General features: G+C 26.1%; 1 protein-coding gene across 2 annotated transcripts in view; it reads right to left on the bottom strand.

The window, feature by feature from the left end:
- LOC134828388 (protein gustavus) overlaps positions 1–16,102 on the bottom strand; it is a 34,218-nt gene that overhangs the window by 8,431 nt on the left and 9,685 nt on the right. The window contains exon 1 of one of the 2 annotated variants that reach the window (XM_063841356.1): positions 3,507–4,223. The exons of the other annotated variant lie outside the window; for it this stretch is intronic. Coding sequence (XP_063697426.1) covers positions 3,507–3,526 — 20 coding nt within the window. The 5' untranslated portion in view covers positions 3,527–4,223. Of the gene's footprint in view, positions 1–3,506; positions 4,224–16,102 lie in introns of those variants that run through there. 2 annotated transcript variants of the gene reach the window in all.

The following is a 16,102-nucleotide window of genomic DNA, read 5'->3' as shown; positions in this document are numbered from 1 at the left end:
TTTTGGTAAGTTTTTAAGAAGTTAAAGTAGAAAAAGGATATTTTTGGTCCTTAAATTATGATTTAAATACGAGTTTTTTTAAATTTTATAGAAAAAAAAATATAATTTAAAAAAAAATATTTTAATTATCTTAAGATTTTTTAAAGTTAAAAAACTTGCTTAAAAAAATTAGAGAATTTAATAAAAAATTTAATTATTTAAATTTTATTTTGAATATAATAAAATATATTATTTTATTTGAAAATTATTTATTTAAGTATTTATTTTTTTAATATTTTTTTTTATTTTAATAATTAATTTATTTAATAATAATAATTATTTTTTAATTATTTTTCAAAATTATATTAATTAATTTAATTAATATTTGCTCAATTTTTACGAATAATTTAAGTTTTGATCAAAATGGAGAATTTTATTTAATTCTTTAAAAAATCATTTTTAGTTTAATTTTTGTCAAAAAAAATATTTCTGAGACATTTTTTGTAAAATTTTGTACATAAAAGGGACAAATTATTAAGGCAAAATATCTTTTCATGAGGGTTTCGATGAATTTTTTTTTTATTTTTTCTTAAAAACTACTCTTTAATTGAATTTTTCATTAATATTTGAGCTTAAATGCTTTAAAAAAACTTTAAATTTAAATGTTTATTACTTTAAAAATTTTTTAAACAAAAATTTTAATTAAAATAATATTTTTGATCCTTTTGAGTTTTTTTAATTAAAAAAAAAAAATAATTAAAAAAATGTTCATTCAGTCCTTAATTAAAGTTAATTTTATCGATTTTTTGTTAAAAAATCCTTTTTTTTATTCTTTCAATAAAGAAAAAAACTTTTAAAGCACAAAAAAATAAAATTTAATATTTATTTTTCTTCAATAGAATCAAAAATAATTCAAAATATCATAAAAATTTTGGTTAAAATTCAGTTAAATCCAAATAAAACTCAATTTTTACCCATAACAGTAAATATTACACCCAAAAAAGTAACTTTTCGTGTTACCTTGACACTGAAATCACTCAAAAACTGTGTCACTACCAAAATTTATCCAATTTTTTTCAACTTTTTCAATTCAATTATCACTCAACTAATGAAATACTATCAAGGCCTCACACTAAATTATCACCTTTTAGTACGAATTCCTCATTTTTTTCGCAAAGCTTGCGCAAAACTCTCAATTTTGTTATCGATGTTAGTCCAAATATCCATAAAACGTGACTCAATTCATTTTTCTTTATCTCTTTTTTTCAGAATTCTAAGCTCAAAAGGTTTCGTTTTGGAATTCTCCGTAACAAAGCGACACAAAGAACTTCTCATCCACTTTATCAAGATTGTATTTATTTTTTAGATTCTTAACGAAAAGTAACACATATTTTTTTTTATTTTTAGGTCTGAATAAACACCAAAGAAGGAAATGGAAGAAGAACGCAACAACATATGTAGACGACGACCAACAAAAATCAATACAAAGATTTTATTTTTATTTTTTTTTTTTGAAAATGGATCCTCTACACACGAAATGCTCTTCACACATCGAAAAAAGATGAATGATCATGCATTTCTCAAACCGAGAAAAAAAATAAAAACTCTCAACTTGCTGCATCGTCACGACACAACGAAAATTTTCTTAAAAGCAGCTGTTTGTAAATACAAAAAAAAAATTCTGGCTGCATTTATGATGAAAAAAAAATTAATACGATACTTATGGATGTAAATGTCGTCTCTCGGGGTGTGTTTGTGTGCGTGAAGAGACGACGATTTTCTACCTCATGCAGGTAAATTCAGAATTTTTTTTATGTGTGAATGTTTTATGATGATAAAAAAGTCCCTTCCTCCTTTATTTAATTTTATAAAAATATAAAATTTTATTCCTTTGATTTTTTTTTTGTATTTATTTTATTTTTATAACTTGGTTAATCAAATGGAAACAAAGAAAGCAAACAGTTGCTAGATGATAGATGGAATTGTAAATGTCGTGTTAATTTTTTTTTTTAATTTTTTTATTTTTACAGAACGAAATTTGAACTTTTTCCCGGGAAGTGTCGTCTTGTCTGTCTCAAAAAATTTTTTTCATGCAATTTTTTACGAGCAACATCAATTTTCGGATTAAAAAAATCGCCGATTTGTGATAAATCGCTTATAAATCGGAGAACAATGCAAGTCCCCTGTTAAAGTCGATGGCATGGCATGGAGAATTATTGAACTGCGGAGACAAAGGATGTGACGATGACATATAAAAAAAGGTTGGGAGAGACATTTATCGTGCTCCTTTGTTCTTTAATGGGCTTTTGATACGTTCAAAAAGGGGAGTTGTGTGCGTTTTGCAGCCATTTTGTGAGAATTTTTTGATAAAGAATTTTTTTTTCATTTTTTCTTTAAAAAATATTTTTAAATATTAAAAAGGTTCATTTTTTCTTTAAAAAATATTTTTAAATATTAAAAAAAATATTTTTTGGTTCATTTTTTCTTTAAAAAATATTTTTAAATATTAAAAAGAATTTTTTTTGGTTCATTTTTTCTTTAAAAAATATTTTTAAATATTAAAAAGAATTTTTTTTGGTTCATTTTTTCTTTAAAAAATATTTTTAAATATTAAAAAGAATTTTTTTGGTTCATTTTTTCTTTAAAAAATATTTTTAAATATTAAAAAGAATTTTTTTTGGTTCATTTTTTTTTTAAAAAATATTTTTAAATATTAAAAAAAATATTTTTTGAACCAAAAATGGATTAAAAAATTAAAAAATAATTAAAATCCATTAAAAATTTTTAAAACTAGGTCACTTTTCCTTTCATCATACGTCAAAATGGCGTCCTGCTAATCAAAAATTGTCACCAAATCCCAAAAATTATCATTTTTTAATCCTAAAATGATGATTTTCATCGTAAAAAGGCATTTTCCGCAGGACTTATGTTCCATTAAATATTAAAAATTCATCATTTTACTAAATTTCCACCCCTTAAATGCTTCTGCTCGAATTTTCGTGCGTTTTAACATGTGCTCAACCCTCAACTAATTAAATTTTTCGTCCGTACACGACCTTTTCGTACATTTTTGGTACGACGAAAAATGTCGGTTCGTTTAATTTAATTTTTTTTAATTTTATTTCGTTGCATTTTACGACCTCTTAATCTCCATTTTTATGAATCTTCTGCATTTTAACGTTTTTTTCTTAAAAAATTCTAATTTTTTATTTTTTTTTAGATTTAAATGAAGAAAAAAATTGCACGAGGCAACATAACCACACTTTACACGTTTTCGCTCGCTGGCTCGCTACAAGACAAGACAATTTGCAGAAATGGTTGAAAATTACGTCATGTTGCTTCAGACCTTGAAAATAGTTTTTTTTTCATATAAATATTTTAAAATGTTATTTCCATTCATTTATGTAGCGAGCGAGCGAACGAGGTATGGAGGTTGATATGAGCTGAAAAAACGGTCCGTAGATACCAACAACGTGCGGAGTTAATTAAAGTTTTTTTTTTTAGTACGACTGAGGTCTGGATCTCACCTTTTTCTGGCTAATTCCATTGTGTCGTTATCTATTTTGACGGTTATCCAAAGAACGTTTGCGTTGAAAAAATTGAGATGGTTCCGTTTTTCCTTTGTGTTTAATATTGCTTTTGTATCACCAAAGTAGATTCCAAAGTTTCAACTTTTTTTTTTATTTTTTTTTTACAACTAGAATATAATTTTTTAATAACTGGGAGGGTTTTAACACATATTTGATTGCTATTATTTCTAATTTGTTACTGTTTTAATTTGCACATTTTTTTTGTATCATTGAATTTTTTTGCTTAAATAATTTTTTTTGTGATTTTTTGCTTTTTAATATTTTTTTTTACATTTATTCCGATATTTTTTTCACACTCAAATTCCTTTTTTTTCGTATTTTTTGTGATTCAATTATCGATTTTTGTTTGAAATGTGTTTTTTTCCTCTTGCGTACGGGGAGTGTTGTATATTTTTCAGTAATGGTGGATGCTGAGGTACTTTTTTTTCTGTCGTCGTCTCGTTATTCGTGCGTTTTAACGGAAATTAAAAAGGATTCTCGCCTTTATTGCATCGTGAAGTAACAAAAAACGGGGCTTTTATCCGCACAAAATGCGTGCAAATATTAAATTTTTAATTTTTTTCTACTAAAAATCAGCAACGCCAAACCTTTTTTTCGGAGTAATTAACATTAAAAGGGGTCTTGCCTTCACGAAAATTCAACTACAAATGAGAAGTTGTACGGAGTTACGTTACTCGCAGCACTCTCACTTACCACTACATGTGCACGGCACAAAACTTGCATGCATTTTCTCGGCTGCGAACAAGTTCTTGCATCGAATTTTACGTGTGGCAGCTACGCGATTGTATCGAATTTTGGTGTCACGAACAAGTCTTTCGTACAAATTTTTGCGCTTGTAGTTGTGAGAAACTCACGAAAAATGGAACAAAATGCGTTTTGAGTGGATTTTTGAGTGAGTGTTGGTGAGTCACTTTTCGAGACATGAAATATTAAAATTCAACGACGTACGTTCGAGTTTTTTTTAGGCATGCTTCGATAAAGCGAGAGAGAAATTCTACCCTTGCTTGCCTGCGACGGTTCCGAGCTTTGCTTCTGTGACTTTGCATATGTAATAACGTGACGATGAATGAATTGATGGGGGAACTACCTTGTTCTAGTATCTATTTTATTATTGCAAAATAGGCAAATGCCCCGAAATTTTTAGAACAATAGGGTTTTTGTTTTTTTTTTCTGACGAGGTGTTTATTATTCCGATCGATCGACGACAAAGGAGACCTTAATTAAATTTTTTGAAAGGATTGGAGGGCTACTTTTTTGTTCTCGGGGGTCTTTAGTCAAAGGGGAGGGAAATAACTGACCATGCAAGACAAAAAAAATGCCCAGCTGGAAGAATTTCTTTTAACTTTTGATCGAAGGGAGTTTTCTTGATTGAAAAAAAAGTAGTTAGAAGGGTCTAAAGTCGTTTATTTTTCGTAATTTCTTTTTTTTTGTAATTTGATCTTTGAACCAATGACAATTTTTCTGATTTAATGAGATAAGGTAAGGGAAGAAAGTTTTTGTAACAGATTCTTAATGAGAGCTAAATTTGTTTAAAGATGAGATTAAATTCCAAAATTTAAATTAAAGGGAAAGAAATTTTTAAAAAAATTTCAATTTTGAACTTTAAAATCGGTTAAAATCAATATTTGATGTTTAATTGATATAAAAGTCAATAGATGGCGCTTTATTTTAACTTAAGGAAAGATAAAGTTGATGTTCTTTGAACCAATATTGACTTTAAAACCTCAAAATTATTGATTAGATTTCAAAAATTATTTTTATTTGAATAAATTTTAACAGAAAAATTCATCATTTTCAGGAAAATTTATTTTAAAGCGCCATCTATTGCCCTTTTCAATGAATTTAATTTTTAAAATTTATTTTTTTTTAGTTAAAACAATTAAAGTTTCTTTTAAAGCTTCATAGTATTATGTTTAAGAATTAATTTAAATAAATTTATAATTTAAAAATTAAATAAAAATTAACAAATTGATTTAAAACGCCATCTTTTGACTTTTTAATTAACTTCAAAAAACACTTTACCTAACTAAATTTTAATTTTAAAAATTTAATTAGGTATTATTAAATTTAGTTAAAGTATTTAACTTTTCTGTTGAATCTTTATAGTTCAATGTTTAAGAATTTTTTCAAATAAATTAATTTAATTAAAAAATGGTAAAAGATTTAAAAAAATTTTTTTCAAACGCCATCTACTGTCTTTATTTTTTTAATCTTTTTTTGTTCTTTATCTTAAAAAAAATTAAAAATTGAGCTTAATTTAACAATTTTAGCTCGAAAAGGTACCTAAATGTACTGCTTTTAAGTTTTATTGTCGAAAAATGTTGAAATTAATTTTTCAGCGCCATCTTTTGACTTCGATTTTTAATTAAAAAACAGTATTTTGATTTTTATTTTAAATAAAATTGTTAAAAATATTTGTTTTTTTTTAATATAAAAATTGAAGCATAATTAGTTTAAAAAATATTTTAGTAATAAAAAATATTTTTTATCAAGTAAGAATTTTTAAAGCGCCATCTTTTGTCTTCCATTATAACTTTTTACCCAAAAAATAATATTTTCATATTTTATTCTAAATAAAATTGTTAAAAAATTATTTTTTTACTATTAAAATTGAAAATTAATTAGTTCTGAATTGAATTTCATTATAAAAAAATAATTTCTTCAAGAAAAATGTTCTTAAAGCGCCATCTTGTGCCTTTTACCGAAACTTCAATGAAGCAAAAAACAATTTTTCACAAAAAAAAAATGATCACTAATTCTCTTACGCTCAATAAAATCGATTCTTCACAAAAGTTTCGTTCTGTAAATAATACGCTCAAACCATTAAACATAAAATTCCCTTTCACAAAGACTTCAGAAAACTTTTTTTTTGTTATTATTCTTTTTTTTTCAATTCTCATTTACCCGCACATGTTCGAATGTACCTCGTCGTCGTATGTTCTTTGTGTTCTTTCTCGGATACCTTTGAGACGTGCCTGCCTGCCTGCCTGCTTGCCTTAGTATTGGTTGTAAAAATAATAATATTTCAAACCGAGAGAGACATTTTTATGTTGAGATTTTTACATCAAAAAAATTATTTTTTTATTTTGAACAAAGTACAGATGATCGTTCTTTGTCTGGGTTCCCTTTGTACCTGATACCCCGAGTTTATTTTGAGCTGCGACGACAATGGAAAAAAGCAGGTATCTGAAATTTGCTCCAGTTTTGCGGAATATTTTTGTAAAGGCTCGTCTCTTGCGTGAGCCTCGAGCCGCCATTTTGTACACGTTCTGATCAGACGTGTATTTTTTTTGTTGTTTCGTTGTTCGTGCGTCTCGAGCGTATAATAACACAAAATAACAAAACATAAAATTTCGATTACAATCGTTCAAGTTAAACTCTTTATATATTTTCTTTGTCCACACACTGACTAAGTTCAAGGATAAATTGTAGCTACACGTTTTATTCTTTTTTTTTTCGTTTATCATATTACGTACATCGTACAACTCTTGCTTTGTTGAGACGATCATCGAACTCGTGTTGTTTCAAGAAATACAACAACAACACAGCAACAAGCGAGTCATGGACTTGAACAAAGGCGATTAATGGATGGTTTTGTTTTATTAAATCAAAAAAAAATATATTAGATCAACTTTTGTCATTTTTCAGCAAAACTGACAGACCAGCTGCCTAATTAAGAGATTAATTAAAAAAAATTCGAATCGCTTCCTGAGAAACACTTCGCTGTGTGTGTGTCTGGCCTTCTAAGCTATATACCTAATATTTAATAATCGCAAAAAAAAATTTTGGATATAACAAAAAAGTAGCGAAAAACGAGCAAGAGCGAACTTCCTTGAACTCACGCTTGAAATAATTGAAGAATTTCAAGGCTTTTGTGCGAAAATGGTTGCGTATGAGCGGAATTCGAATTTTTTTTTCGCACATTCGCATGTTCAAGGGCTTCCCGAATTCAGTGAGTGAGTGGATTTGATGCGTGGCTTCAAAGAGTTTTTTTTAAGTTTTTTTGTGGGAGGAAGACACGTTTTATTGTTATCTTTTTTTAAATGATTAATGATCAAAAAAGACAAAATTTGGTTAAAACTTTGACAAAATTTAAATTTTTAGTTTGAATTTAAAATTTATTCAATTAAAATTGAATTTTAATATTTAATAAAATATTTTTAGTTTCAAATTTTTTTTTGTATTAAACTTGGGTAAAAAAAAATTGTTTTAATTGTAAATTAAATTTAAAATAATTTTTTCTTGAAAATTTAACGAAATTTTTAAGAAAAAAAATAATTTTTATTATTTTACAATTTAATTTAAAATTTTAAAAATAATTTAATTTAATTAAAATTAAAATGTTTTAAATTTTTATATTAAATATTTTAAAAATAAATCACAAAAAATTTAATTAATTTTAAGATTTTTTTTTAAATTATAAATAAAATTTTAAATTAATAATTTTCTTCAATTATTTCAAAATTCTAAAGTTCTAAAAATTAATTTAATTAAAATTAAAAATTTAATTTAATTAAAATTAAAAATTTAATTTAAATTAATTTTAATAATTAATACATTAAATTTTTTAAATTTATAAAAATAATTTCGAAATTTATTAAAATTTGAACATTTAATTAAAAATTAAATAAATTTATCTAAGGTCAATTGAATGAGTTAATTTTTTTTAATTAAAAAAATATTTTTAATATATGAAAATTTTTATTTTCAACAATTGACTTAAGCCGAATTCAATTAAATTTTCAACAAAATTTATTTTTGAAAAAATAAAAAAAAATATTATTGTAAATTCTTTTTAAAAAATTATTATTATTTTTTGAAATAGTTAAAGAAAATTATTTATTTAAAATTTTATTCATAAATTTAAAAAATCTTAAAATCAATTAAATTTTTTATGATTTATTTTTAATATAAAAATTTAAAACTTTTTAATTTTAAATAAATTAAATAAATTAAATTAATTTTTAGAATTTTAAATAAAATTATTTAATAATTTAATAAAATTAATAATTTTTTTTAATTTTAATGTAATTCAATTAAATTAATTTTAAGAATATTAAATAAAATAATTCAAAAAATCTCAAAAATTTTTCAAAAAATCCAAATTTCTTATAAAAATTTTCCCAAATTCACCAAAATCTCTTCAATCTGATATAAAAAATTATCAAATTAAAAATTAATTTTATTTTTCTTTTAATTTCAGACGAGTTTCAGTTCAAAAAACTCCACATTTCCTCATAAAACTTCTCGAATCCTACCTGAACATCGCAAAACTCGTTTTTCTTTTTATCGTCTCTCAACTAATGCACTATTGGGACTTCCATAAATTAATTTCGCAACATTTTGCCAATATATGTTGCTTCATCATCATCGACCTTGGGTACATTGACCAGCAGCAGTTCCTCATCATATTCATCGCAGCTACACAAGAAACGGAAATCATCCAAATTTTTTTAAAAGTATTTCGTGAATTTTTGCTTGAGATCACAATTTTTTACATTTTTTTTAAAATTTTTTCTTTAAGCAGAGACGAGTTCATCAAATTTAACGTCATTTTGTGTCACATTCGAATGCCTTTGAAAATTTGACTCGAGCCAGAAGGTGAATAACTTGGAGCAACAGCGTAAAGGTGATTCTCTATTGTATTCTAAACACACAAAAGCGACAAGAAATTTTCTTGTATGGACTTTTCCGAGTCTGCGCACGAAATATTTTTGCACACAAAAGGCCATAGAGCAATTTTTGTTTATTATAACGACCAAATGACTAGATATATGCGATGATTAGATGTCGTCTTCGTGTTATGTTGTCGCCGTAACAAGTGCGTCAACCTCTATTTTTTTCTGAATTTGTTGTATTTGGCGAAAACCACGTGGCTTGCTATGCAAAAATAAATAATTTAATAAAATGTGTCTACGACGACGACGACGACGATTTCGACAGAAGAAAAGAAAATTGCAAGAAAAATTTTGCAAACGTACCGAGGCGAGGCTACGGAGTTAAATCAATTTCGTTGTCTAGACACTCGTTCGGTGTGTGCGGCGTTTGGAGCATGAGTCACAAGGATGAGGTTTTTCGGGTGAATAAGCAAGAAGTGAGTAATGAATAATTTTTTTTTACCTGTTTTTGGTTTGTTGTGCCGGCTTTTGCGGATAATTGACGAGCTGATTCACGAAAATGTTGGGGCTCAGCGGCAAATAGACGAAAATGAAGGGCTGCATCAAAGCCGGCGGCGACGATTTGTGACGAAAAGCTTCCTGATTGTTTGGCAAGAAGACAAAAGACGGGGGTTTATTGCACTGTTTCGCTGCACTTTGTCTCACGTAAGTTGTTGGCTTGTAGTAAAAATACATTTTACGATTTTTCTTAAAGAATTTTTTATTTTTTCGGCACTTTTTTTCGATTGCTTTGCAGAAAATTTGCGGAAAAGAGTTTTAAATTCACCGATAATTCGCTTCTTATTAACCTAGCTCGCATCGACTATTATTACACAGCTGTTTGGAGCAATTGGTAGAGCGATAGAGACAATATTATTTCGAAAAACGAAAATATCGCAGGCCGTGTATGCGTATAAAATGCTAAAAAATCATACGTGAAAGAATATTCTTGTACGTCGAACTGCGCATCATCGACTCACGCTCCTCCGCTCACACATTTGTTTATTTTATTTTTGTACGTCGCTCGTCGTTGTCGTCGTCGTGGTCTTCTACGTTGTCGGTAATGATGTCTGGCTTCTCGGTTTTGTCGCGCGCTGTACAATTTGTGGATAATATGCACCGATTCTCGACGAAACGAACGAACGAACGGATTGGATTTGTTTTGATGATAAAAATTGTGGAAATTTTGAACATATGCATTTTTGATGTCGTTCGCGTTCACACGAAATTTTGTGTTCTAAAATTAAGCAATACGCCACATACAAAGTCATGCTTCTTCTTGGAGTTGCAGGCGATCCCCCATGATGGATGAAGTTTGTTTACTTTGTAATGGAATCTTTTTAAAAAAATATTTTTTTTATTGTTCCAACATAGAAAAAAAAGTAAGAAGACCGTAAGAAAGACAAGAAGTGTGAAATTCTTGAAAATAAACATGAAACTGGTATTTTTCCATAGAAGTTATGAGCAACAGATGATGGTTTAATGCATGAGGAGATGTTGGAGTTTTATGGAAAAAATTATGATTCAACTTTTTAATTGCTTTAAAGTCAGATTTGAAGAAATTTTTATATTTTTGGATCTTATGAGGTTCATTTTGGATCAAAAAATTTTTAAAAATCTTTTTGTTGAAGAAAATTAAAAGGAGTAAAAATTTTTATTTTCTGAAAAATTAGAATATTAGAAAAATTTTGATGAATTTGTTCAAAAATTGACAAAAAATTCTCTCAAATGTACTAAATATTTTTATGAACACCCAATTTTTTTAAATTTTGTCTTAAAATTTTTCTTTAGATTAAAATTTAATTTAAATTAAAATTTAATTATTTTTAATTTTGAAAAAAAAATCTAATTTTTTTTAAATTACAACTTTTAATTTTTTCAATTAAATTTCTAAATTCTTCTTTTTATAAATTTTTTTATAATTTATTTAATTTTTTAAAAATTACTTTAAATTAAGAATTTTCAAATTTCAAAAATTTGAAGAATATTTTTTAAGAAAGAAAATTTAAAATTTATTTTTTTTTTTATTTTCAATTTTTTTAAATATTTTTTAAAGAATTTTTAATTTTTTAAATGAAATTAAATTAAAAGATATTTTGAAAAAATAAGAAAATTTGTCTAAAAAATCTTTTAGAATACATAATCGTTCAGAAAAATTAAAAAATTTTCATAAAATATCGAAAATTATTTTTTAAGTCTAAATTTTTACATTTTAGATACAAAAAATTGCCTTAAAATTTAAAGAATTTTGAAAATTTCAAAAATTCATAAAATAGTGTTGAACGTTAAATTTTTTTTGAAATTTTTTAAATTATTTTTTTTACTTTTGAAATAAAATTAATATCTCAAACTATAAGAAAATATTTAAAAAATTTATTTAAAAATAAAATAAAATTTATTTTTTATACGAATTTAACTTAAAATTAAAAAAATTAAAATTAATCCTTTCAAAAATAAAAAAAAAAATATTTCAAAAAATTAAAAATGAAAAAAAAAAATTAAATTTAATTTTAAAAATTTTATTCGAAATAGAAAAATTTAACGAAAAATCAACTTTAAAGCCAACAAAAGTTCTTTTTCTAATTTATTTAAAGCCATTTTCTTGCTCATTCTTCCATAATAAGGCTTCCATTTTACTCCAGATAAATAATAAATACTGCATGCGGTTTGTGGCTTTCTCACAAAATTCGTTGAAAATTTTTGTTGAAAATCTAACGAAACCAGTAAGAACCAAAACAGATCAAAAAACTGCGTAAAAGCAAAAGTTGCCATTCTCTTTTTTTTTTTTTTTTTTTCCTTTCAATTCTTTTCTCGTTCCTCCTCGCATATAAGTTTCTTCACCCCCTTTTGTGGAGCTGCTCGTTATTTATTATTAACTTTAATTGCATGCATCGATCGCTCGAAGAATAGGTCAAAAGCCTCATAACAGGCTCTCCGATCAATTCAACGCATTCACCTCAGCTGAATGAATTCAATACAATTTCAGATTTTTTTTTGTATTTACAAGTTCATGTTACTTTACTTCTTTTTTTTGTATTTTTTAGTTCTCAACGAAGCATTCGAGAATGCGTATGGATAAATTTAAACATAAATGTAGTCGAGTTGAGGTTGCTGCTTACTTAAAGAATGGATAGAGAGCGAGAGAAGAGAAGAGGAACAACATTCAAAGATGTGATTATTCAAGTTGTCAGACCTTGACGGCGGTCAATGCTTCGAAATAATACGAAGAACAGTTTTTTTTTGTATTTTTTTTTTATTTTTATTTTATATCGTGGTGTTGCGCGATGATGACGGTCTTCAACGCATTGCCGGAGAAATATTTATTTTGTTTTTTTTTTTATTTTTTTTTGTTATTCTTCATCATCATCATCAAGAATCGATCTGTTTAGGTACCAAAAAAAATTATTTTAAATTATCAATTTTTTTAAAATCTTTTTTTTAAAGCAGAAGAAAAAGAAAAACGAAAAAGAACAAAAAGATCCTATATTTTTAATGGATTTCTGTTTTGTTGTAAGGATACGAACATGTTTTTTTTTTATTTTTATTAATCGTCATGTCTGCTTCACAGGCAGCCGAGAGTAAAACATGCTTCGTTGACTCAACTATACGTGTGTGTGTGTGTTGGTTAAAAGCAGGCAGCAAATATTGATTGTAGGTACAAACACACTCACACATGTGTAGCTTGACGAATTAAAAACAATGGTTTTCTGCGTCCTTCGAACTCGATGTGTGTGCCTTTCGAGTCACTCACAGCACGTTCCATTTTCCCGAAACGCTTTGGAAAATGCACCAAAATCGCCCTCTGAGTGTCACGAGAACTCACGACAAAGAACTTTTCAAAAACCTTTAGAACGGGAGATTTTTGAGATTTTTTCCTAAAATTTATTTAAATTTTTTTTCGAAAAATTTCTGATTTAAAAATGATTTTTCTTTGAAAATTTTTAATAAAAAATTCATTTTCTCGTACAAATATTGCGGAAATGAAAAAAGCACTCGTACAGCATCCATTTTGGACGGCCATGATATTTATTTATACAAAACAAAAAAAAAAGCTTCTATTGTGTCTGGTATCACTACTCAGCAGACGTGAAACATGAGGAAGGACATTCGATTTTTGAATGTACACTACGTTCGATGAGCGTCGTCGTTCATGAATATAATTTTGGCTAAAAATTATTTTTTTTTGTGAATTAGTTAATCACCGATTTGGAAATGCAAAGCAACTGTTGTCCGAATGATTTAAATAAATATGCGTGCGTTTTTTTTCTGTGCGTTTGTTAAAAATATTGGTTTAATGAGGGAAATGTGTGTGTTTGTGTGGAACAATGACAAAGACAAGAGTGAAGGTTTTTTTTAAATAATTTTTTTTAATTTAAAAAAATATTAAATTATTTATTTAACTAAAAATTTAATAATGTTTTCTGACTTTTTTTTTCTAAATCATTTTATAAATAATTTTTTATTTTTTTTTTTTAATTTTTACAAAAATTAATTTGATTTTTGGAGCCTCGTTTAATTTAATTTGCCCTGAAATAAATTTTAAGAAATTTTAATTTTTTTTTTTTTTTTTGATAAACAAAAAGCTATACTGAAAATAGAGAATTTTTTAATTTTAAAATTTTTTTGGTAAAAATTTTATGAAAATTTGTAAAAAAGTTAAAAATTAATTTAACAATTGTTGGTAATTTTTTTTTTAATTTTTTAAGTTTAAAAAAAAATCGAAAAATAAAATTTCTTTTGAAAATTTAAAAAATAATAAGAAATGAGTCATCTATAAATCTAAAATTAATTTAAATTATTAAAAATTAAATAAATTATTTTATAACAAAAAATTATTATAATTAATTATTTTTATTATTTTACTTATTTTCATCTTATTAAAAAAATAAATTAAAAAAAAAATAAATTTTTGAAATTTTCAGAAAAAAATTATATTTTTAATTTGCCTAAAAATAAAAAAAAAATAAAAAAATCAAAATCCTCTTCTATTATTTTTAGGCAAACAAAAAAAATAATTTCAGAAAAAAAAAATTAAATTTTATATTATTTTTATGATTTTTTTTTTGAATATGAGATGTAAAAAAAAATTTAAAAAATATTTTTTAAAAATTGAAATTTAGAATTTTTTGAAAATAATTTCTTAATTTTATGAAGTATTCTTTAATATATATTTTTTTTATTTCTGAAAATCATCAAAATTAATATTTCAAATAATTCCAAAAGTATTTTCTTCTTCAATAGAAATTTTCACATGTCATTCCTCAACCATCAAAAGACCGTTATTGCCTGAAAAACATTAATTTTTCATTTCCAACCCCGAATCAACTCCTCAAAGAAACATTAAAATTCCTCTCTAAAGATCAAAAATATTCCTTTAAAGTGCTTTTTCTTGTTCCTTTCTCTCTCGTACAACATGCCTCATGTTCAAAGAAAATGTTCGAAATCAGGCTAACATCCTTTTGAATTGTAAAATATTCAAAAAAAAAACACATCGACAAGCTACCATATGTCGTTTCCATTCGAGTTTGGGACCCTTTCACACACCGCCTGCCAAAAAGGACTTTTTATCGGTCGATCGGGGAAAGTTGAAAACGTTGGTTGGACCTTGCCAGTAAATCCAACGCCGAAACGACTGTTTATAGTAACAAAATAAACAGGATACGACACACATGAATAAAATATAGCGCTGTGCATGTAGAAAGGCGAATCGAACACAGATTATACACATTGTATAAAAAAAAGTGTAAAAACTTTGCAATGATGATGGAAATGTAGGGATATGGGGTGAACGGCCTTTCCTTGCTTGTTTACGTTGTTGTTCGTCGTTGTGTTCGTTGCGTCGAACGGCAGAATGCACATATTGGTAGAATTTCATAGAGAGACAGAAATAACTTTTGTATGTGCAAGTAATCCAAATTATGATATTAGTAGTAACTGTGTAGCAAGAACGCCGTACATAAAAGGGTCTTTCGCCAAAACCGGTATTTTTATGGGATTTGGCGACTTTTTAAGGCATGTGTCCTTCTGCGGGATACTTTGATGAGGGCAAAAATTCATTAAAATTCATTAAAAATTAAAATTTTACGAAAAAATTAATTAATTTTTTGATATTTCGTTCCTAAATTTTTTAAATTTATAAACAAAATTCAAATCTGATCGTTGATAATTTTCATGGAAAAACGTAAAAAAATATTTTAAGTAATTTTTTAGGACTTAACACTCTAAAAAATGACTTAAAATTATTTTTTTTACGATTTTTTATTTAAAAAAAAATCATCAACGATCAAATTTGAATTTAATTTATCAATTTCATTCGTCTCAAAATACTTGAGTACTGTATTCACTCGGAAAATATCCATCGAGGTTTGTGATCGGCAGAACACAGTACTCATTATGATTTGAGACGAATGAAATTGATAATCCATCAGATGGCGCTGTTCGAACGAGGTCCATTTCCTGTTTGGCTCCATCACGGAAATGTGACAAAAATTAAAAGGTAAATTTTTTGCAAAATCCGTTAGATGGCGTCTGTGTGCACCGATTTTTTCATTTCCATTTCCGCCATTTATGATCATCGCTGTTTCTGTCTCATTTTCAGCAAAGGTCGATGATCAGACAGAAATTAATTGACCTCTGGAATAATTTTTGTTACAATAAATAATTTGCGCCTCATTCTGTAATTTTCCCGAATTCTTAATGACTTGTCAAAAAAAGTAACCTGTCTGCACGAAGACTTGCGAAATTTCAGCAATAATTGCTTTCGTCTGACATTCAGATGGATGCTGTCGATAAACAAGAGTTAAGGTCAGAAAAATTGAACTTACATAATGTTTAAGAAAAAAAAAGTGCGAAAAATATTTTTTAATTTTATGTGTC

The sequence above is a fragment of the Culicoides brevitarsis genome, chromosome 2 (genome assembly GCF_036172545.1).
Source record: "Culicoides brevitarsis isolate CSIRO-B50_1 chromosome 2, AGI_CSIRO_Cbre_v1, whole genome shotgun sequence".
Classification (NCBI taxonomy): domain Eukaryota; kingdom Metazoa; phylum Arthropoda; class Insecta; order Diptera; family Ceratopogonidae; genus Culicoides; species Culicoides brevitarsis.
This window is presented reverse-complemented; position numbering and strand designations above follow the sequence as displayed.